The 22,313-nt window shown below is 41.8% G+C and overlaps 1 protein-coding gene across 1 annotated transcript in view; it reads left to right on the plus strand.

Moving 5' to 3' along the window:
* The window catches only part of RUVBL1 (RuvB like AAA ATPase 1), a 76,857-nt gene that overhangs the window by 29,950 nt on the left and 24,594 nt on the right, over positions 1–22,313 (plus strand). The window contains exons 4-8 of the mRNA XM_007953208.2: positions 6,267–6,418; positions 9,800–9,889; positions 10,706–10,855; positions 15,401–15,464; positions 16,835–17,033. Coding sequence (XP_007951399.1) covers positions 6,267–6,418; positions 9,800–9,889; positions 10,706–10,855; positions 15,401–15,464; positions 16,835–17,033 — 655 coding nt within the window. The remainder of the gene's footprint in view (positions 1–6,266; positions 6,419–9,799; positions 9,890–10,705; positions 10,856–15,400; positions 15,465–16,834; positions 17,034–22,313) is intronic.

Below are 22,313 nucleotides of genomic sequence, written 5' to 3' on the forward strand. Positions count from 1 at the left end.
GGGGCTGGTGCGGGATCGGGCAGTGTTTCGTTCTGCTGTGCATGGGGTCGCTATGAGTCGGAAACGACTCGACGGCACTTAACAACAACAACAATTATTATTATTAAATGTTTCTTTTTAAATCAACTGGTTTATGCATGGATAAGAAAAGTCCACAGAACATAAATGTAGACATCAATGGATTATCATAAAGTAAAAATCCATGAAGCCAGGGCTCAATCAAGAAAGGAATATTGCCAGTAACTCTTCACACCCACTCCCAGTCACCATCCCAAAGTTATTGTCTTGATTGTGAATGTTATATTTTAGTTATGCCTGTGTTTTAGCTTTAAATAAATGCAGTCATACAATATATATTCTGCATCTGCCTTCTTTCCCACGACATTATGTTTGTGAGATTTTTCCATATTGTACTTGTAGCTATACTGTAGGGTGTTCTTTTGTATGAATATACCACAATTTAGTTATCTATTTTACTGTTGATAGAAATTGGTGTTTTGTTTTGGTTTTTTTCCCAGTGTTTGACAGTTACAAACAGTGCTGCTATGATGGGGAGTTACTAGCTCCAAGAAGCTCTGGTAGCGTAGTGCCTAAGGCACTTGACTGCTAACCAGAAGGCTGACGGTTCAAACCCACTAGCCACTTCTCGGAAGGAAGGTTGGGCAATCTACTTCCATAGTGATGTTGTTGTTGTTATGTGCCGTCGAGTCAGACCTGACTCATAGCGACCCCTTCTTGGGTTTCTGAGGCAGTATCACTGTGGAAGTAGATTGCCCCATCTTCCTTCCAAGGAGTGGCTGGTGGGTTTGAACCACCAGCCTTCTGGTTAGCAGTCAGATGCCTTAGGCACTATGCTACCAGAGCTCCTTTCCATAGTGATACTGCCTTGGAAACCCAAGGACGGGTCGCTAAGAGTTGGTCCAACTCGACGGCACATAACAACAACTATTAACTCCAGTTATGAACCTGTTGTCTATCAGTACATTCATGCATGAGTTTCTATTGGGTCTATACTTAGGAGTTGAATTGTAGAACTGTGGAATATATGTATGTTCACCTTTAGTAGATAATGTCATGCTGTTTCTAAAGTATTTATACAGTTTCTACCTTCACCAGCAGTGCACGAACCTTCCTGTTTGACAGCCTCACAACTTTTGGTATTACCCGTCTTTAATCTTAGTCATTCTGGAAGTTGTAGAATAGGTATTTCATTTTTTTTTTAACTTTTATTATGGAAAATTTCAAATTTGCAATAATATATATATTTTAAATAGTGTGATGATCCTTCTGTGTGGCCCTTTTACCAGCTTCAACTTACTGTCTAATCTTGATTTATCGGTTTCAAAAGAAAAAAAATAGTTGCAGTTGAGTTGATTCCAACTCATGGTGACACATGTGTGTCAGAGTAAAAAGTACTCCCTAGGGTTTTTAATGGCTAATTTTTTGGAAGTAGATTGCCAGGTTTTTCTTCTGAGGTTCTGCTGGGTGAACTTGAACCGCCAACCCTTTGATTAGCAGCTGAGTGCTCACCTTTTGTGCCACCAAAGATTCTGATTCAGCTATACTAAAAGCTAGATTCATATATAGCCCTGTCATTTCCCCTTCTCAAATTATACTGAAGCAAATTGCAAGAGCTACTTTTTTAATCCGTAAATATTTCAGAATGTATCTCTGAAAAATAATTTTAATAAAATAACCACAATACCATTATCACACCTGTAAAATTAACAATAAGTCCTTAATATTGTCAAATTGTCAAATATCTAGTTAGTGTTCAAATTTTAATTGTCTTATAAATTGAAATGTATATTTTTATTTTATAGTTTCATTGTTTGAATCAGGATACAAATAAGGTTCTAATAATACATTGATTGGTTTCTTCTTTCTTTTCTTTTCTTTTTGTTGTTGAGAATATACATAGCAAAGCATACACCAATTCAGTAGTTTCTGCATGTACAATTCAGTGACATTGATTACGTTCTTTTGAGTTGTGCAACCATTTTCACCCTCCTTTTCTGAGTTATTCCTCTCCCATTAACATAAACTCACTGTCCCCTAAGTTTCTAATCTTTTGAGTTGCTCTTTTCAGGTTGATACCATATAGATCTTGTTGTTGTTATTGTTCGGTGCTGTTGAGTCACCTTCAGTGCATAGTGACCTTATGTGACCTTATGTACAACATAACAAAACACTGCCTACACAGAATGAAGTACTGGCTGGTCCTGCATCATCCTCACAATTCTTGCCATGTGTTTCAGTTTTCTAGTGCTGCTGTAACAGAAATACCACAAGCGGATGGTTGTAACAAACGAAGATTCATTCTTCTACAGTTAGGAGGCTACAAGTCCGAGTTCATAATGCCAGTTCTAGGGGCTGGGTAAAAGCCCCTTGACCTTGGGCTTCAGCTCTGCCTCTTGTTCCCAGCCCACTGAAGTTGGAGGCCTCTCTCTCTTTCTTTTTAATTGTGATTTGAGTGAAAGTTTATAGAGCAAATTCACTTTCCATACAGCAGCTCACATACACTTTGTCTCGTGACATTCACAATTTACCACAATGCAACAGCTCCCCTCCCACTTCCTCTCCATAGGTACCTCTTCTCTGTGTCCTTCCCTCCATGCACTCCTGCCACCTGAGCTGTCTCCCTGTGCATACACAGCCCTTCTATTCTCCCATGATTGTTCTCTCTAAGGAGTTTATCTACCTAATGTAAAGTTTAGTTCATATGCCTGTCTTTTGTTTGGCTGGAAGCCATAGGAGTGGGTTCAATTCCAGACCTAAGGAACAGCTAGGGGCCATGGTCTCAGTGGTTCTGTCAGGCTCTATTAGACCAGCAAAACTGGTCCCCTCTCCCTTTTTCTTTCCTTTTTTTCTTTAAATGATTTTGAGTTTTGTTCCACATTGTTCTCCCACTCTCTCCAGCATCTCCTTCATCGATCCCCTGGAGGCTTCTCTTAACGCAGACAGCTGCTGGCTACTGAGGCTGACAGACCCAAAGTCAGCAAGTAAAATGGCACAGTCCCAAAATTATCAAGCAATGTAACAAGCTACTAGTTCAAGTCCAGAAACTGTCCCAAGGTTGTCAGACAACATGGCAGGCCACTGAGATGAAGACTCAGCCAAATGCAGGCTCCAGATGTACCAAAAAGCTCAGGATCTTTCTTAAAGCTGCTTCTTATATACTAGAAGCAGACCACATCCCTAAGGCAGCTACTCAGCTGCCCACGGTAGATTCCACCATGGAATTCAATCCCATGGGGAATAACTAGTCCAGCTGTCCAGCCACTCAAAACCAGGGCCAGCCAAGTTGACGCATAACCTTAACTACGATACCGTGCTTGAGCCCATTGTTGCAGCAAGGGTGTCAATCCATTTCATTGAAGGTCTTCCCTTTTTTTTTGCTCTCTGCTTTGCCAAGAATGATGTCCTTCTCCAGGGACTGGTCTTTCATGATAACATGTTCAAAATGTGAGAGGTGAAGTCTTGCCATCCTCTCTTCTAAAGAGCATTCTGGTTGTAGATCCTCCAATACAGATTTACCCATTCTCCTGGCAGTCCATGGTACATTCAGTATAATTCTCTAATGCCACAATTCAGATGTCTCAGTTCTTCTGTGGTCTTCCAGCTTTCATTTGCATGTGAGCCTGTTGAAAAGACCATAGCTCATGTCAGGTGCCCCTTAGTCTTCAAAGTGATTTCTTTGCTCTTGAACACTTTAAAGGTCTTTGGTAGCAGATTTGCCCAAGGCAATTTGTTGTCTGATTTCTCTAGACTACTGCTTCCATTGGTGTTGATTGTGGATCCAACTAAAATGAAATCCTTGACAACTTTAATCTTTTCTCCACTTATCATGATGTTACTTATTGGTCAAGTTGTGAGGATTTTTGTTTTTCTTATGGTGAGGTATAATACAAAGTCTTTGATTTTAATCAGTAAGTGTTTCAAGTCTTCTTTACTTTTGGTAAGCAAGGTTGTGCCATCTGCATGTTGTAGGTTATTAATCAGTCTTCCTCCAATCCTGATGCTGCATTCTTCTTCATATAGTCTAGCTTCTCAGATTGTTTGCTCAGCATACAGATTAAATAAGTACAGTGAAAGGACACAGCCCTGAAGTACACCTTTCCTGATTTTAAATCATGCAGAGCCCTTATTCTGTTTGAACAACTGAATGCCTTTTGGTCTATGTGCAGGTTCCTCATGAGCACAATTAAGTGTTCTGGAATTCTGTTCTTCACGTTATCCATGATTTTTTATGGATTTTTATTTATATTTATAATTTATATATATTTATAATTATTATTATGGGAGCTCTGTTAGCATAGTGGCTAGGGCACTTGACTGCTAACCAGAAGCCTGGCGGTTCAAACCCACCAGCCACTCCCCAGAAGGAAGATGGGGCAATCTACTTCCGTAGTGATACTGCCTCGGAAACCCAAGGAGGAGTCGCTATGAGTCAGGTCTGACTCAACGGCACATAACAACAACAACAACATAATTATTATTTATATTTATGGATTTTTTATTTATTTATTTATTTATTTTAGTTAAATGGCTTTGCATACTCATTAAAATACATGAACATCTTTCTGGTATTTGCTTTCAACTAATACCCGTCTGATATCAGCAATGATATCCTTCGTTCCTTGCCCTCTTCTGAATCCAGCTTGCATTTCTGGAAGTTCCCTTTGAGGTACTGATGCAACTGTTTTTGAATTTTCCTCAGAAAAATTTTATTTGCATGTGATATTAATGATACTGCTCAGTAATTTTCACATTCTGTTGGATCACCTTTCTTTGGAATGGGCACAAATGTGGATCTCTTCCAGTCGGTTGGCCAGGTAGCTGTCTTCCAAATTTCTTGGCGTAAGTGAGCGAGCTCCTCCAGCACTGCATCCATTTGTGCAAACATCTTAATCGATATTCTGTCAATTCCTGGAGGCTTATTTTCCACCAATTTCTTCAGTGCAGCTTGGACTTCTTTCTTCAGTACCATCAGTTTTGGTCATACACATACTCCTGAAGTGGTTGAATGTCGACCAATTCTTTTTGGTAAAGTGATTCTGTGTATTCCTTCATCTCCTTTTGATGCTTCTTGCTTCATTCAGTATTTTGCCCATAGACTTCTTCTGTTTTAAAATTCGAGGCTTACATTTTTTCTTCAGTTCTTTGAGCTTGAGCCTTTTGATTTTCTAGTTACAGGTCTTTGCACATTTCACTATTAATACTTTGTCTTCCCAGGCTACCTTTTGAAATTTTCTTTTCACATCTTTTACTTCATTTTTTTCCATTCACTGTAGCTACACTTCATTCAAGAGCAAGTTTCAGGGTTTCTTCTAATATCAATTTTGGTCTTTTCTTCCTTTCCTGACTTTTTAACGACCTTTTGCTTTCTTCATGTATGATGTTCTTGATGTCATCTCTCAACTCATCTGGAGAGGACTTTTGAACTGAGAATCTGAAAGGAGGATTTGGCTAGGCAAAAAAGGAAGGAAGGGTGCTTCAGGCAGCAAAAACATTGTATAAAAAAGGATGGGGAGAGCATGTTCTGAAAATTTGACAGTGAGTCTTAGACGATAAACAAATATTTATTGAACAGCCAGTGTCAGGATGTTTTCCTTCATTTACAGTATTCTAATTCTAAAAATATAAATACTTTTATTAGGGAGTTGCTTTAGAAGTTGATTCTAACATTGTGACCTTGGAAAAATCGTAGAACAACTTGCTGCATATAGTGAATGACAACTGAATATTTTTGTTAAAATGTGCAGTGAGAGTCAGCAGAGGTACAGAACCTTGCTCAGACCTGAAAGGGTCAGAGAAGTATAGTGAGTTATTCCACTGGTTTTAAAATCTCCTTTGAGAGTCAGAAATGCAGGGTATAAGGGCATAGGAGTTTTGGTCGTCGCCATCCTAGTGGGGCACAGTGATTTTGGTGTAGAGACTGGAAAGCTAAATCTCACTGTCTTGGAAGTGTAGAAATGTCTGAAGCAGTTTTGAAAATTACAGCTTGCCTGTCTAGTTTTAGATTTGAACCTAGAAATTCCCTTAAAATAGTGAAATAAAATTGTTTTTCTGCATTTCTGAATAGTATTTTCATTTTACATTTGTGTGTTGGTAGTATTTTTATAGCTATGGTGACATCCTTGAGAGTACACTGATGCTGACTTGTCAATTTCTGTGACATGGAAGATTTGTGACTAAAAAGTTGTTACAGAGCAAGAGAGAGAGAGTTGTGTTTCTGACCTTGGTCCATCTGCCATCTCTTCCAGGGCTGCGGATAAAGGAGACCAAGGAAGTTTATGAAGGTGAAGTCACAGAGCTAACTCCATGTGAGACAGAGAACCCCATGGGAGGATACGGCAAAACCATTAGCCATGTAATCATAGGACTCAAAACTGCCAAAGGCACTAAACAATTAAAAGTGAGTGCATGTTAGTATTCTTTTCTCAGAAACCCTCTGCACTGTGGGGCTTCAGGCAGATGGTATAATCTCTCTGCATCTCAGCTTCCTCATTGATGCAGTGCAGGTGATGATACCCCATGGGGTTTAGAGGTATGGCATATATGAAGCAGTACCAAATATCATACATGGGAGGACTCAATAAAGAGAGCTCTCACTTTTCTTACTGGCTCTTAAGAAATTTTGTATTTTAAAATGTAAGCTATATGGTTAGGTCAGGAGACAACCTTCTGCCATATATTTCTTTATAACCATGTGTCAAAGGCCCTAGGGCTCTTTTTAACCTGGGCATTAATTTTTTTTTCAGTTACTAGCACTCATCTTCACGGAATGAAGCAGTATTGAATAATATGATAAAAATTGGATAATGGATAATGGATGGACTTCCTCAAGGGGCCAGATACAGAATCCTGGCTACAGTTTCTTTATATACGAGAGGCTTGAGACCTATTGTGGCTTCAGTGGTTCACTCTGCATCAGGCCAGGGCTTCATAGAGAGGCCATGGTGGTGATAGTATGGAAACCCTTGAAGATCCTCCTCAGATACCTGTCCTGTAAATTTTAAACTGCAGACCACAGAGGGTCAGAGTCTTACAAGGAACCGTGGCTCTGCTGACTATAGCATTGTGGTCCTGGGCATCTCTGATTAACAGTTTCTTTATCTGTTAAATGAGAATAATAATTGCCTATTTCATAGAATTACTGTAAGGATTGGAGTTACAGTTTTTGATATGGCACCTAGTTACCAAATAAGTGGTAGCTGTTAATGAGCTTTAAATTATAGAAAGGCAGTCTGGATTTTAGTCTTCACCTTATTAATAAATAATACTTTAATCATAGCTGTCATTTATTGTATGTGCCAGAAGAAAAATGCTCAACAAATATCTCATTTATTGTTACTCATTTTATTTATAAATTTGTGTGAGTAATTTTTATCATTTTGCAGAGAAAGATTTGCTCCTAGAGAAATTAAGCAGTTTTCCCAGGATCCTACAACTAGTTAAATGACAGTACTAGAATCCTAATGCAAGTCTCTCTGGATCTTAACCATTATGCTAATTGCCTGCCACCTTGCTCTGTGACCTTTGGCAAGTCAGTTCAGCTCTCTGGGCCTCAGTTTTCTCACCTATAAACTGAGGTAGATTGACTATATAATTTTTTCATCTTTATCCTGTTCTGTGATCTTATGGTTCTTTGATTCTCTAAGGTTGTTTCTTGGTCACTGCTTTATGGAGATCATAAAAATGTCACTTCTCCACAGGGCCATTTTTCTTTTTCCTAACAGGATTTGCATCTCAGGAGCTTGCCTCTGCAAATTCCTCTTTTATACCTACCATCTCTCCTATTCTATATTAATTAGATTTCTTGGTGGGATCTGCCATCTTTCTAGTAATTACATTTTTAGTCAATTCATTTGGGAAATTAACTGGTATGAAAATGCCTGGGGATAGGGGGGAGTATACTCTTCAATATAGGATAGATAAAATGAGGTGTGCCATTTAAATTTTAGCTATCCCTAAGGCTGTTTGCCCAGTTTTTAAAAGAAAATAACGTATAGGAGAAGGTGATTTTTTTTCTTCCAAATTGAGTACTTTCTTGACATTCTTATGTATGAGATTTTAAATAGAAGGAACTCAAATACTTGGATTTTTAAGCCCTGGGCAACCATAAAGCTACTTCCTGTTTCTATATGTTTGCCTTTTTTGGGCATTTCATATAAATAGGACATATAAATATGTGTTCTTATGTGCTTGACTTCTTACACTGAGCCCTGGGTTTTGACTAATTTTGTTTGGGACCAAAACTCAAGTTTTTCCACCACAACCGCATTGTATATTAAAAAAATGTTTAACCTAGAGAAATTTTTGTCTAAATACTGAATCCTTAGAAAGGATGCTCTCCTAGAATATCAAGCCAGCTATTCAACAGTCACCAAGAGTAGACTGAATCTGCGTGATTGGAGTAAAGCCATCAGTTCCCAGAATGTGCTAATGTTCTTTCCTGGAGGCATATGCAGGCAGGCGCAAGGATGTAAACACTGGAATTTGAATCAGAAGGCTGAGGAAAGATCCTGGTGTATATTTCTCTTTGAATTTTACACATCTGTGATCCCAACTGAGTCCCATTATATAGATGAAGAAACTGAGGCTCAGTGTGCCTTGTCCAAAATCATCTCACTCACTGTCGTTGAGTTGGATCTAACTCATAGTGACCCCTCCTTGGGTTTCCGAGGCAGTATTTCTATGGAAGTAGATTGCCCAGTCTTCCTTTTGAGGAGTGGCTGGTAGGTTGGAACTGCCAGCTTTCTGGTTAGCAGTCAGATGCCTTAGGCACTACGCCATCATGTTTTTGTTATGTGCCGTTGAGTCTGACCTGACTCATAGCGACCCCTCCTTGGGTTTCCGAGGCAGTATCACTACGGAAGCAGATTGCCCCATCTTCCTTCTGAGGAGTGGCTGGCGGGTTTGAACTGCCGGCCTTCTGGTTAGCAGTCAAGTGCCTTAGGCACTACGCTAACAGAGCTCCCATAGGTCCAGCCAAATGCTAGCCTTAAGATTGATATGCAGGTTCTGGCAGTTGCTTCAGTTGCAGAAGGCTCCATTGCCACCCAACCAGGCAAGGAGACTGAAGAAGTGAAGAGAGATGACAGTCTTAGGAAAGAATGTTAAGGCCTTTGGTCTCATGGAGAGAACAGGTCCCATGTAAAGGCAGTTAGATCATGTTCTTAAAAATCCAGGCTATCAGTTTGCAGTCTCTGGAGTAAAGGGAAGGAAAGCAAGTCTCCCCTAACATCCCTTTTTCCCATCACACAGGCATGCAGGCATGCTCACTCCCATACTTTCTCTCTGTTGTTGTTATGTGTCAAGTCGGACCCAACTCATAGCAACCCCTCCTTGGGTTTCTGAGGCGGTATCACTATGGAAGTAGATTGCCCAACCTTCTAGTACACTCAAATCCCCAAATTCACTGGCTTATATGCATACTCACACCCTCTTTTTTCTTACATATTCACACTGAACACACATACACACACATAGACTCTTACAGTCATTCCAAACAACAACAAAAAACACAAACTCACTGCCATAATGCCAATTCTGACTAATAGTGATCCCCATTGGGGGGCGAGCAGACTGCCTCATCTTTCTTCCCTTGGAAAAGATGGTGAGTTTCAACCATTGACCTTTTGGTTAGCAGCCAAGTGCCTTAACCACTGTACCACCAAAACTTCTCTTATAGTCGTTCATAACCTCAAATGTCTTAAGAAAATAAATAAGGGTACCTTTAAGAAATTAATATATGTATCACAGTTTTCTGATTTTTAGTTTTTTTTTTTTTAAGTTGGACCCCAGCATTTTTGAAAGTTTGCAGAAAGAACGAGTCGAGGCTGGAGATGTGATTTACATTGAAGCCAACAGTGGAGCCGTGAAGGTAATACCTTTCTTGGGACAAAATACTCCCAAATTTATGCCTTAAGGAGATGCAGGTAGAAACGAAGTTGCTTTCTTTAGAGGGTACCGAGTGTGTGTGGAGCAGGGCTGACGTCTAGTGCAATGTTGATGGAAGGTCAGCAGTTGCCCATTTGTGTTTAATAACGTTTGCTTTTCCTTTATCTTCATTCTTTAACCTTCTCATGATTAAAACAGACAGTCTCTTAGAAAAATACTAAAACCTGTTTCGAGGAGGGGAGTACAGGGTGAGAAACCAAAACAACTTTAGTCATTTTCAATTGAAATGTGCAGTGCATTTAATCTTCCTTTTATCTCTCTGGTATTTTCTTCCTAAGATATATGCATGTGGAAAGGAATGCTGCATTAGTTGGCATTCTTTTTATATCTGATTTTCAGTGTCCCGTACAGTGTTCCTCACTGTTTAATGGATGAGCATAATACTTCATATCATACAATAAATCACCCACCTACAAAAGAGTCTGAACAGCTCCCTCTGTCTCCAGTTAATCTGCTGGATTTGCCCTTTATCAGGAATTGCATACAGTTAAAGAAGGAGGAGGGAGAAAGATTCTTAGAGAAAGTATCAGGTGTTTTTGAGTGAGATTTTTGGAGCCCAGTGATGAGCAGATAGCTTACTGCTCTTGGCAGCAGGGGAGTGGGACATATTTGGAGTTTGTCAAGTAGGCTGTCAGGCCCATGGTTGGGAACTGAGACCTTTATCTCACTTAGCACTGTGCCATTTGGGGACTTGGCAGTGAAAATTCAACCAGGAATTCATATTTCTCTCTTTTTGCAGAGGCAGGGCAGGTGTGATACCTATGCCACAGAATTTGACCTTGAAGCTGAAGAGTATGTCCCTTTGCCAAAGGGAGATGTTCACAAGAAGAAAGAAATTATCCAGGATGTGACCTTGCATGACTTGGACGTGGCCAATGCGAGGCCCCAGGTACTGCCTTGATGCCTTGATAGCCTCATATTAGCACTTTTGTGTTGTGCTCTCCAGCTCTGGGAATGAATTGTCAGAGTCTTGGTACCGTTTATTTTCTTGGGGCCGACTGGCCCTTTTTTGTCTGTAATGTTCAGCAATTAACATTGACATGAGCTACGAGTGAATCCTTTGTTCCAGTTCTGATTCTCTAGTCACAGATGATTTCATGGGCATTGTTTCTTATCCTAGGCAAGCCTCTGACCAGGAGCTAGCCAGCTTCCTCCATGGCTTCTCTCCAACAGTGGGCTTGCGCCTGCAATTCTTTTGATATTAATGGCAGGGAGGAACCCTTTGCAGAATTTTTGAAAGCCTGAGAGAGCTGCATTTTCTATCTGCTTAGCCAAATCCACAGTTTTTTGGCTTTGAGCTAGAACCTATCTGATCCTCACTCTGATTAGAAGCTCTTCTAGATACTGTGCCTTGAGTAATAAAACATGGGGGAGTATGTTACCACTTAATGATATCTCTGGGAATTGTGTGATTAAAAACAATTTATTTCTTGCTTGTGGTTTTTCAATTTGCCTTCATTTTCATCTTAAAAGAAGTTGTCTCTTCCACTATGGTGTCTGATTAAGCCTTAGAGAGGTGTGGTCTTGACTTGAAATTTGATCCTTGGGTATTTTGTCTCTCAGCCTTGGTCAAGAGATTGCTTGCTGATGACACATTTTGGACCAAAGAGTCCTTTTAGTATGTAGAGTGGCTGTCCCCAAATTGAATTTGGAAAGTTCTCTAGGAGTAGGAAGTCAGGATTTGTGCTGCTTGGCTAATTAGTCCTTTTCGGTCTCTGAGTTTTCTGATTGTCTCAGCTCTCTCTGCTATTCATAAGGTTTTTCCTGGCCAAATCTTTGAGAAATAGATGACCTCTTCCTTCTTCCTAGTCTGTCTCAGTTCTTGCTAGTCTCGAAACTTGTGTACCATGTGCAATCCTACTGGCTTTTGAAACACTGGTGGCACAGCCTCAAGCCTCACAGCAACACGTAAGCCACCACAGGCTAACAAACTGACAGACAAGTTCATCTCCTTTAGCTGTTGGAAACTCTTCACCCTCCCCTTACCTAATTCCTACCTGTATCCCGCTGCTTTGTTGTCCCTGGCAGCTCCCTCCCTTTCCTGCCTGGGGGGCAGGAATTCTTGAAAAAATTGAAATTGTTGAAAGATTCTATGGGTAAAATATTGAATGATGCAGGAAGCATCAAAAGAAGATGGAAGGAATACACAGAGTCACTGTACCAAAGAGAACTGGTTGATCTTCATCCATTTCAGGAGGTGGAATATGTTCAAGAACCAGTGGTATTGAAGAAATAAGTCAAGGAAGGCTGCACTGAAGGAATTGGTGAAGAACAGGGCTCCAGGAATTGACAGAATACCCATTGAGATGTTTCAACAAACATGTGGTAGTTAAGTTTGTGTGTCAACTTGGCTAGGCCTGATTGAGTGGCTGGGCAGCTGGATGTAGTATTCCCTATGATGAGACTGGTAATCAACTCCATGGTGGAATCTACTGTGAGCAGCTGAATAGCTGTATATAAGAAAGGAGAAGCCTTGGGGAATGGTCTCTAGCTTATGGCATGCTTGGACCCTGCAGGTAGCCATGTCATTGTTCAGCAGGCTGCCGTGCTCTGCCGACCTTGGGGCTTACAATGGACTTGAATTAATGGCCTGCCGTGTGGTTTGGTAACATCAGGACTGTGCCTTTTTTATTTGTCGACCTTGGGCTTGTTAGCCTGAGCAGCCAGTAGCTGCCTCAGTGAAGAGATGCATCTAGCTTCAGTGGGCTGGGAGCAAGAGGCAGAGCTGAAGCCCAAGGTCGAGGGGCTTTCACACAGCTGCTAGAGCCTGACACTTTGAACTTGGACTTAAAACCTCCAAATTGTGAGAGAATAAACTTTTGTTAAGGCCATCCCATTTGTGGTATAGTCCTGTCAGAGCAGCACTAGGTAACCAGAACAAAACGGATGCCCTCTTTGAGGCACTCACTTGGCCATGCCAAGAAATTTGGAAGACCGCTACTTGGCCAGCTGACTGGAAGAGATCTGTATTTGTACCCATTCCAAAGAAAGGTGATCCCACAGAATGTGGAAATTATCAAACAAGATCATTAATATTGCATGCAAGTAAAATCTTAGATAATCAAAAAAAGTTGCAGCAGTATATTGACAGAGAACTTCAGAAGTTCACGCTGGATTCAAAAGAGGACGTGGAACGAGGGATATCATTGCTGATGTTAGATGGATCTTGGATCAAAGCAAAGAGTACCAGAAGATGTTTACTTGTGTTTTATTGACTGTGCCAAAGCATTTGATAGTGTGGATCATAACAAATTGTGGATAACATTGAGAAGAATGGGAATTCCAGAACACTTGATTATACTCATGAGGAGCCTGTACTTAGACCAGGAGGCTGTTTGAACAGAACAAGGGGACACTGCATGGTTTAAAGTCCAGAAGGGAGTGCATCATGGTTGTGTCCTTTTACCATACTTATTCAATCTATATGCTGAGCAAATAATCTGTGAAGATGGACTATATGGAAAAGAACGTGGCATCAGGATTGGAGGAAGAATCATTAATAGTCTGCGATAGGCTAACAACATTACCTTGCTTGCTGAAAGTGAGGATGGCTTGAAGCACTTACTGATGAAGGTTGAAGAATACAGTCTGCAGTATGAATTACATCTCAATATAAAGAAAACTAAAATCCTTACAACTGGACCAATAAGCAGCATCACGATAAATGGGGAAAGGATTGAAGATTGAAGTTGTCAAAGACTTCACATTGCTTGGTTCTACAATCGATACCAGTGGAAGCAGCAGTCAGAAAATTCAGACGACGTAAAGCACTGGGCAAATTGCCTGCAAAAGACCTCTTTCGAGTGCTGAAGAGCAAAGATGTCTCTTTGAGGCTAAGGTGAACCTGACAAATCCATGATTTCATTTGCCTCATATGCATGTGAGAGCTGGACAATGAAGAAGGAGGACTGAAGAAGAATCAATGCTTTTGAGTTGTGGTGTTGGCGAAGAATGCCAATCATGGACTGCTAAAAGAACTAACAAATCTGCCCTGGAGGAAGTGCATCTGGAATGCTCCTTGGAAGCGAGAATGGCCAGACTTCCTCTTACATACTTTGGTCATGCTGTCAGAAGGCACCATTCCCTGGAGAAGGCTGTCATGCTTGGTAAGATGGAGGGTTGATGAAAGAGGGGAAAGCCCTCAATGAGATGGATTGACACAGTGGCAGTGGTGATGGGCTCAAGTATAGCAGGAATCACAGAGCTGGCGCAGCACTGGGCAGTGTTTGGTTCTGCTGTGCATAGGGTTGCTATGAGTTGGAGACAACTCAGTGGCATCTAACAACACAAGAACTTGGCTCTCTGATTTTGAGTTTCCTCCTTTATATGAACCAAACAAAAAACAATCTCATTGCCATTGATTCAGTTCTGACTCATAGTGACCCCCATTGGGTTTCTGAGGTGGTAAATCTTTATGGAAGTAAATTTCCCCATCTTCCTTCTGCAGAGTGGCTGGTGGGTTTGAATCGCCAACCTTCTGGTTAGCAGTCAAATGCCTTAGGCACTATGCCACCAGAGCTCCTTCCTTTATATGAAGAGGCATATAAATAATTTCTACATTGCAGGGTTATTTTGAGGATAGAATGTTGTTAAGTACTCAGTAGATGTTTGTTACCTTTTATTGTTCAACACTGAGTGACCAACTCTGTCATAGTGCCTAGTAATCAATAGGTAACTACTAAATGCTGAATAAATGACAAAACACCAGCCTTTCCCTTGTGCTGAGTGGTGTTAGGAGCTGGCAAGGAGGTTGCAGGCAGTGAAAGGTCTGTTACGGAGCCACCATTTTACAGGGTAGACTTACTAGATTCTGAGCAGTGCAGATCAGAGCTGGGCCCATGTGGCTCTGTAGCTAAATCAAGAGAGAGGAAACATGCAGATAGATCATTACATCTCTTCTGACAGTCCATCTTTCCCAGGGAGCACCAGAAGGGATGGCAACTCTACCTTCATGGGTCAGAGAAGACTCCACAGAAGGAATTTGACCTGAACTTTAATGGATGGCTGATAGCTTTCCAGAAAAGAGAATGATGTTGCTGGAAGTTGGAATAGACTATCCAGAGACACTGAGTCATAAAAGAGCTTGGGATTCATGATGGTTAGTAGTTCTGTGTGACTAGATCAAGGAAGGTGGGAGTACAAAGAGACATGTTTGGACAAGGGGTCTGTGGCAGGTCCCACAGAGCTTATATTTCATAGAAAGGGATTTTGATTATTGCAGATAATAGAGAGCCTCTGAAAATTTCTCTGCTTTTAGAAACTTTCTAAGGAATATCTGGCTTTCAAGAAGTTTAGAAGAAAAAACATACCTCAAGACTTCATGTTGAGTTGTGATTAGGGACCAGTGGGCTGGGGGGTGGCACCCACCTTTGGGAAATAGGGCTTTTGCAAATGCCTTGGGAAGCAGGGCCATCAGTAAGTCTCTTGTCTGCAGGGAGGACAAGACATCCTGTCCATGATGGGCCAGTTGATGAAGCCAAAGAAGACAGAAATCACAGGTAAGACAAACTGTACAGCCTGCCAGCAGGGAGCAGAGCTGGGGGTCCTGGATTCTGGTATGCTCCATGAAGCCCTGTGAGTGAATCCCCCTAACCTCAAAACAGGTCCCTTCTTCCTCTTAGTTCAGAGCTTGACTTAACCTAATAGGCTCTGGCTGCACTTAATAGCCATAAAGTACAAGTGCTCTCTGACTCAGTGCACTAGTTTCTCCCTTTGGCTGGACCAGATCTCCCTCACTGATCTTTAGTTATGGAGGCAGCACCAATCTCTTGCCCTTGGAGGTCCCAGGAATGTAGATCTGCGTAGCCTCAGCTCTGCCAGGACAACTTACCGAGCTGGAGTACCCCAGATGAATGGAGCACAGCACGATATACTGCCTTGGCTCACTGCATCCTCCTTTCCAGCAGACCACAGGCATCTCTGCAGATGAATCTTCTGGGAATTTCTCGGAGCGCAGCAAGAAAAGTTGCTGCTCTCATATAGACCTTTATTTTACCCTGCTGTTCTTCCCAATTTTAAGTAGCAACTGTTTTCTTTGAACTTTCAGCTAGTGGAGCAGTCTGAGACCTATTAGTCATCAAGAACAGTTTCTGTCTCTTAACTATGTCTTGGACCATGCATCTTTTTTTGGCCATCCCTGCCTCTTGGCTTTGGTGGAAAATGTATCAAATCTTTCATGTTCTGAGTTTGTGAGTAGCTCCCTCCCGATATAGCCAAAGGGCTGGATTGGAAAATGAGAACCATTTAGGTTATTTAAGTTTGCAGAGACTCTTCTCTCTTGGATCTCAGAGTTTGGACCTTCCCTAAAAAACATTTTCATTCTTCATGTTTCTTCCCAGAGAGGATTCTAAATGTGTACTATATTTGTTAGTTGGGCATTTGATTGAAAGTTAATTAACCTAAGCTTTGTCACACAAGACTGAAAGAAAGGGTCATTTACTGAGTACAGAACGGGAACATTTGCATATGAAAGCTCATTTAATCCAAAGCTCCCAAACTCTAGTGTCTCTGGGATCAGGCAGGGAGCTAAATTGGGTGGGTTTGAGAGAAAACTGTCTGGTGGTGAGTGAGACAAATTGGGGAGTGCATGCCCCTGATGAAGGCCTTCCCATGCTGAAACCGTTTTACAAACTCAACAAAACACCTCTTCAAGGGAGCCTGCCAATTTTGTGACCTATCTGTGTGATTATCTCTACTTTCAGGTGATGAAACTAAAGTCTGGAGTGGACAAGTCACCTGCCTGGGGTCACACAGCTAATAGTAAAACCAAGCTCCAAACTTGGGTTTAGATTGAATTCGGAGGGTAGAGAGAAAAGAAAAGGTGGTGGTTTCCCCTGCCTGGTACTAATCCATTCTTGCCATCTCTTAGATAAACTTCGAGGAGAGATTAACAAGGTTGTGAACAAGTACATTGACCAGGGCATTGCTGAGCTGGTTCCAGGTGTGCTGTTTGTTGATGAGGTCCACATGCTGGACATTGAGTGCTTCACCTACCTGCACCGGGCCCTGGAATCTTCCATTGCCCCCATTGTCATCTTTGCATCCAACCGAGGCAACTGTGTTATCAGGTGGGGCGCCTATCTGCTATGGGCTTTCTTTTCTACCTTCCATCTGGGGCTTATTCTTTCCTGTGGGATCACTATAAAATCTTAATGTTGTAGGGATGGGGATAAAGAGAGGTCATTTGCATTTTGAGAGAAAATATGCCAAAGTTGCTTGGTTTCAGAGGCAGTGTGTATAACAAGCCTCTTGCTGGATTGTAGTAACCAAGAACATTAGCCACCCTGTATCTGAATGTGGTGCCTCTTGTGTGGACTCTGGGGTTACTGTGTGATATTAAGATTTCGTCATCCAATTGGGATATGCAGAGGTAAGGTCAGACCCCAGGAGAAACGTGAGTCTTCAAATGTTGTTGTTATGTGCCGTCGAGTTGGACCCAACTCAGCGACCCCTCCTTGGGTTTCTGAGGCAGTATCACTGCGGAAATAGATTGCCCCATCTTCCTTCCGAGGAGTGGCTGGTGGGTTTGAACCTCCAGCCTTCTGGTTAGCAGTCAAGTGCCTTAGCCACTATGCTACCAGAGCTCCTAGGTCTTCAAATAGGAAATCTAAATTCTTGGGACTGGCTGTGGTGATGTGATGTATACTAACTTCTTTGAGCCTCAGAATAGCTCTGGAAAGTACATATGGCCTTATTTTTCAGATGAGGAAACTAAATTGCAAAATAACTTGCTCCCTAGTCAAAAGGATAGGGAGCTCTGTTGGTGTAGTGGTTAAAATATTTGGCTCCTAACCAAAAGGTCAGTGGTTCAAATCCACCAGCCACTGTGCAGGAGAAAGATGAGGCAGTATGCTTTTGTAAAGATTTACAGCCTTAGGGACCCTAGTTTCCTATTCTGTCCTAAAGGGTCACTATGAGTTGGAATCAACTCGATGGAAGTGGGTTTGACTTTGGTGTAGTCATAAAGATAAGATGAGAACTCAGATCTTCTGATAACAAAACCAGTACTGTATTATCTCTGTCCCTCTACTCTGCCTTCTCCAAGTCATGCACTCTCCTCCTCCTCCCTTTGAAAAGGATAGATGTTCAGGCTTGGGAGTGCCTGGAAGGAGAATGCTCATGTGGTGCTTGTGTTGCCTAGACTAGCCCAGAGCTGGGATAGGGAGAATTTACTGGTACTGTAAGCCCCAAAGAACACACTGTTTTTCCATCTTTCAAGTCCAAATATCAGCATTCCCAGTACAGGAGTCTTAACTGCTCTTTTGGTTTTTCTGTGGTCTTGTTTGAATGGTCTCTGTAACAAATGTAGGAGACATGAAAGGGTGGTGAGGAGCCTCTTCAAGCCTGCAGCATAGTAGTGACAGGGAATAGCAGCCTCTGAGGGAATCCTGGAAAGAGATCCTAAGGCCTTTGAGTATCTTGGGACAGAGTTGGAGCATATCAAGCTGCTGATGCACATAGACTTGCCTCTGAGTGATGGTGGGCATTATCTAAGATTTAGTTGGCTTTTGATAGTGCAGTTTGTCTCCATTGAGATTGGTCCAAAAGCTGGTGTTGCTGGTTCAGGGGCAGGCCCTACAGGGAGATCCTTTAGTGCTACGGAAGGTATTCTTTTCTAGTGGCAGCTGTAGCAACACTCAAAGCCTTGCTTTCCCATCCCAGGTAACCACTCTCACTGGGAATTAGGATTTGAGTATATGATTCAAGTTCATGTCACAGTGTCTTTTAGACACTTGTAGTACTGCTGTCTTGATAAGACATAACCTGATGCTCTGTGCCTGCCTACCAGCCTGCCCTGAATCTTGAAAAGAAGGCAGCTTAGCCCAGGTGCCAGGCTGGTCATTGGTGAGAGCCCAGGCTCAAAGCACTGATTGGAGCATGGTTACCTGGGCTTTTCTGGAAACCAGATATGTAAGTCAGTGCTTGGCTTCCCTGCTGCATAAACCTTGTGGGCTTCTTAGACTGTTCCTTGACTCAGTCACTGGCTTCAGTCTGCAAGCTGGTGAAAGAGCTCAGCCTGGACAGATAGTGCCCCCTGCTGGGTATCTGCAAATAACACACCCTACCCTGACCCCTTGGGAGCTCTGGTAGCATAGTGACTAAGGCACTTGACTGCTAACCAGAAGGCTGGCGGTTCAAACCCACCAGCCACTCCTCGGAAGGAAGGTTGGGCAATCCTACTTCTGTAGTGATACTGCCTCGGAAACCCAAGGAGGGGTCACTATGAGTCAGGGCTGACTCGATGGCACATAACAACAACAACAACACCCTGACCCCTTAAAGGAGCTCTGGTGGCATAATGCCTAAAGCATTTGACTGCTAACCAGAAGGCTGGTGGTTCTAACTCACCAGCTACTCCTTGGAAGGAATACTGGACAACCTGTTTCCATAGTGATATCAGCCACTCCTTGGAAGGAAGGTTGGGCAGTCTGTTTCCATAGCGATACCAGCTACTCCTCAGAAGGAAGGTTGGGCAATCTACTTCCATAGTGATACTGCCTCGAAAATCCAATGAGGGGTCACTATTAGTCGGATCCAACTTGATGGCAATAAGTTTGGTTTGGTTTTGGTTTAATGGAAGCCAGCAAAGTCTGGCACCTCTGATACCCCCAAACCAAGGTCTTGTACAACTCAGGTCACCTTCTCTTATTCTTGTCCCACTCAGAAAGTGAGATGCACCTCCCCCATTCCCCCAGGAAATAAGATGCACAGGAAGTGGTTTTGATAAATGTAGATCTTTGATCTCAGAGCCTGCACAGTGGGGACACAGCCCTGGTGAGGCAGGAACCTGGGAGGTTTAGCCCCAGCACCATCCAGGCTGATATGATCAGGGCTGTTGAAGTTTTAGGTGCTCACTGCTGCCAGACTAGCTACCTAGGTGGAAGGTTGACACTCCATAAATGGGCCTTTGTGCAGGTCAGCTATGGAACTACAGTTGGGATCTGTGCTCTAGAAGAGGACTTTGATACCAAGCCCTAGTGGAAGATTTGATCTTAGTAATCAGAGAATAATAATATTGTCAGAAGTAACAAGGATGAAATAGCCATCGTATATTTAAAAAGTATGTACTATGTACCAGGCACATTGGTAATCTTACAGCAACTTAATGAAAACAGTACTGTTAGTCTCATTGTTCATATGAGAAGACCAAGGGTCCAAGAGGATCAGAATCATGGTCAAAGTCACACAACTCAGAAGCAGAGACCCTTCTGCTAAGATGTGGTTTAGATGTGAAATGGTGAATTTCTGGAACATTTGTACAGTTTTGGCAGCATCTGACTTGCCCATCCTCTAGAGGAGAGTTTCTCAGCCTCCTGACTATGTGGACCTCTAGAGTTTTAAAGGAAAGGCAAGAAGAAGGGAACTCATATTAATAGAGGGCTTAAGCTCTTGTCAGAAACTATCCAAAGTACAGCATATCATCTCGTTTGCTCTGATGACCAGCCTGTGGGTTGTTGTTAGATGCTGTCGAGTTGGCTCCGACTCAGCGACCCTATGTACAACAGAATGAAACACTGCCTATTTGCGTGACATCCTTGCAATCCTTGCAATTCCTGAGTCCATTGTTGCAGCCACTACGTCAGTCCATCCCGTTGAGGATCTTCTTCCCCTTTTTTGCTGACCCTCTGCTTGACCAAGCATGATATCTTTCTCCAGGGAATGACCCCTTCTGACAACATGACCAAAGTAGGTAAGAAGTCTGGCCATTCTCACTTCCAAGGAACATTTCAGCTGCACTTCTTCCAGGACAGATTTGTTAGTTTTTCTGGTAGTCTGTGGCACTTTCAGTATTTTTTGCCACTACTACAACTCAAAAGCATCAACTGTTATTCAGTCTTTCTTATTAGTTGTCCAGTTTTCACATGCATATGAGGCAATGGAAAATACCATAGCTTGGGTAAGGTGTGCCTTCAAAGAGACATCCTTGCTCTTCAGCACTTTAAAGAGCTCTTTGCAGCAGATTTGCCCAGTGCAATACGTCATCTGATTTCTTAACTGCTGCTTCCATGGATTTTGATTGTGGATTCAAGTAATATGAAATCTTTGACAACTTCTGTCTTTTCTCATTTATCGTGATGCCACCTGTTGGTCCAGTTGTGAGGATTTTTGTTTTCTTTATGTTTACATGTAATCCATACTGCAGACTGTAGTCTTTAATCTTCATCAGTAAGTGCTTCAGGTCATTCTCAGGCAAGGTTGGGTCATCTGCATATCACAAGTTGTTAATGAGTCTTCCTCTAATCCTGATGCCATGGTCTTCTTCATATAGTCCAGCTTCCCAGATTATTTGCTCAGCATACAGATTGAATAAACATAGTGAAAAGCTACAACCCTGACACACTCTCTTCATGATTTTAAACCATGCAGTATCCCCTTGTTCTGTTTGAATGACAGCCCTTTGGTCTATGTGCAGATTCCTCATGAGTACAAGTGTTCTAGAATTCATGTTCTTCTCAATGTCATCCATAATTTATTATGATCCACATAGTCATATGTTTTTGCATAGTCAATAAAACACAAGCGAACATCTTACTGGTATTCTTTGCTTTCAGCCAAGATCTGTCTGACGTAAGCAATGATATCTCTCATCCTCTTGTGAATCCAGCTTGCATATCTTTTGAATTATCTTTAGCAGAATTGTACTTGTGTGTGATATTAATGGTATTGTTCAATAATTTCCACATTCTGTGGAATTACCTTTCTTTAGAATGGGCACAAATATAGATCTCTTCCAGCCAGGCAGCTGTCTTCCAAATTTCCTGGCATAGACGAGTGAGTGCCTGTGGCACAGCATCCATTTGTTGAAACATTTTAATGGGTATTCCATCAATTCCTGGAGCCCTGTTTTTCACCAGTTCCCTCAGTGCACCCTCAACTTCTTCCTTCACTACTGTTTGTTCTTGATCATATGCTCTCTCCTGAAATGAATGAACATTGACCTTTTTTTTTTTTTTTTTTGTACGGTGACTCTGTGTATTCCTTCTATCTTCTTTTGATGATTCCTACCTCATTCAATATTTCGTTCATAGAATCCTTCAGTATTGCAACTTGAGACTTGAATTTTTTCTTTAGTTCTTTCAGCTTGAGAAATGCCAAGCATGTTCTACCCTTTTGGTTATTTAACTTCAGTCTTTGCATATTTCATTACAATAATTGACTTTGTCTTCTCAAGCTGCTCTTGAAATCTTCTTTTCAGCTCTTTTATCTTGTCATTTCTTCCATTTGTTTCAGGAACTCTCTGTTCAAGAACAAATTCCAGAGTCTCATCTGACATCCATTTTGTTCTTTTTTTCCATCACTGTCTGTTTAATAACTTTCTGCTTTCTTCATGTATGATGTTCTTGATG

This window comes from Orycteropus afer, unplaced genomic scaffold (genome assembly GCF_000298275.1).
Source record: "Orycteropus afer afer isolate SDZICR_OR568_19922 unplaced genomic scaffold, OryAfe1.0 scaffold00377, whole genome shotgun sequence".
Classification (NCBI taxonomy): domain Eukaryota; kingdom Metazoa; phylum Chordata; class Mammalia; order Tubulidentata; family Orycteropodidae; genus Orycteropus; species Orycteropus afer.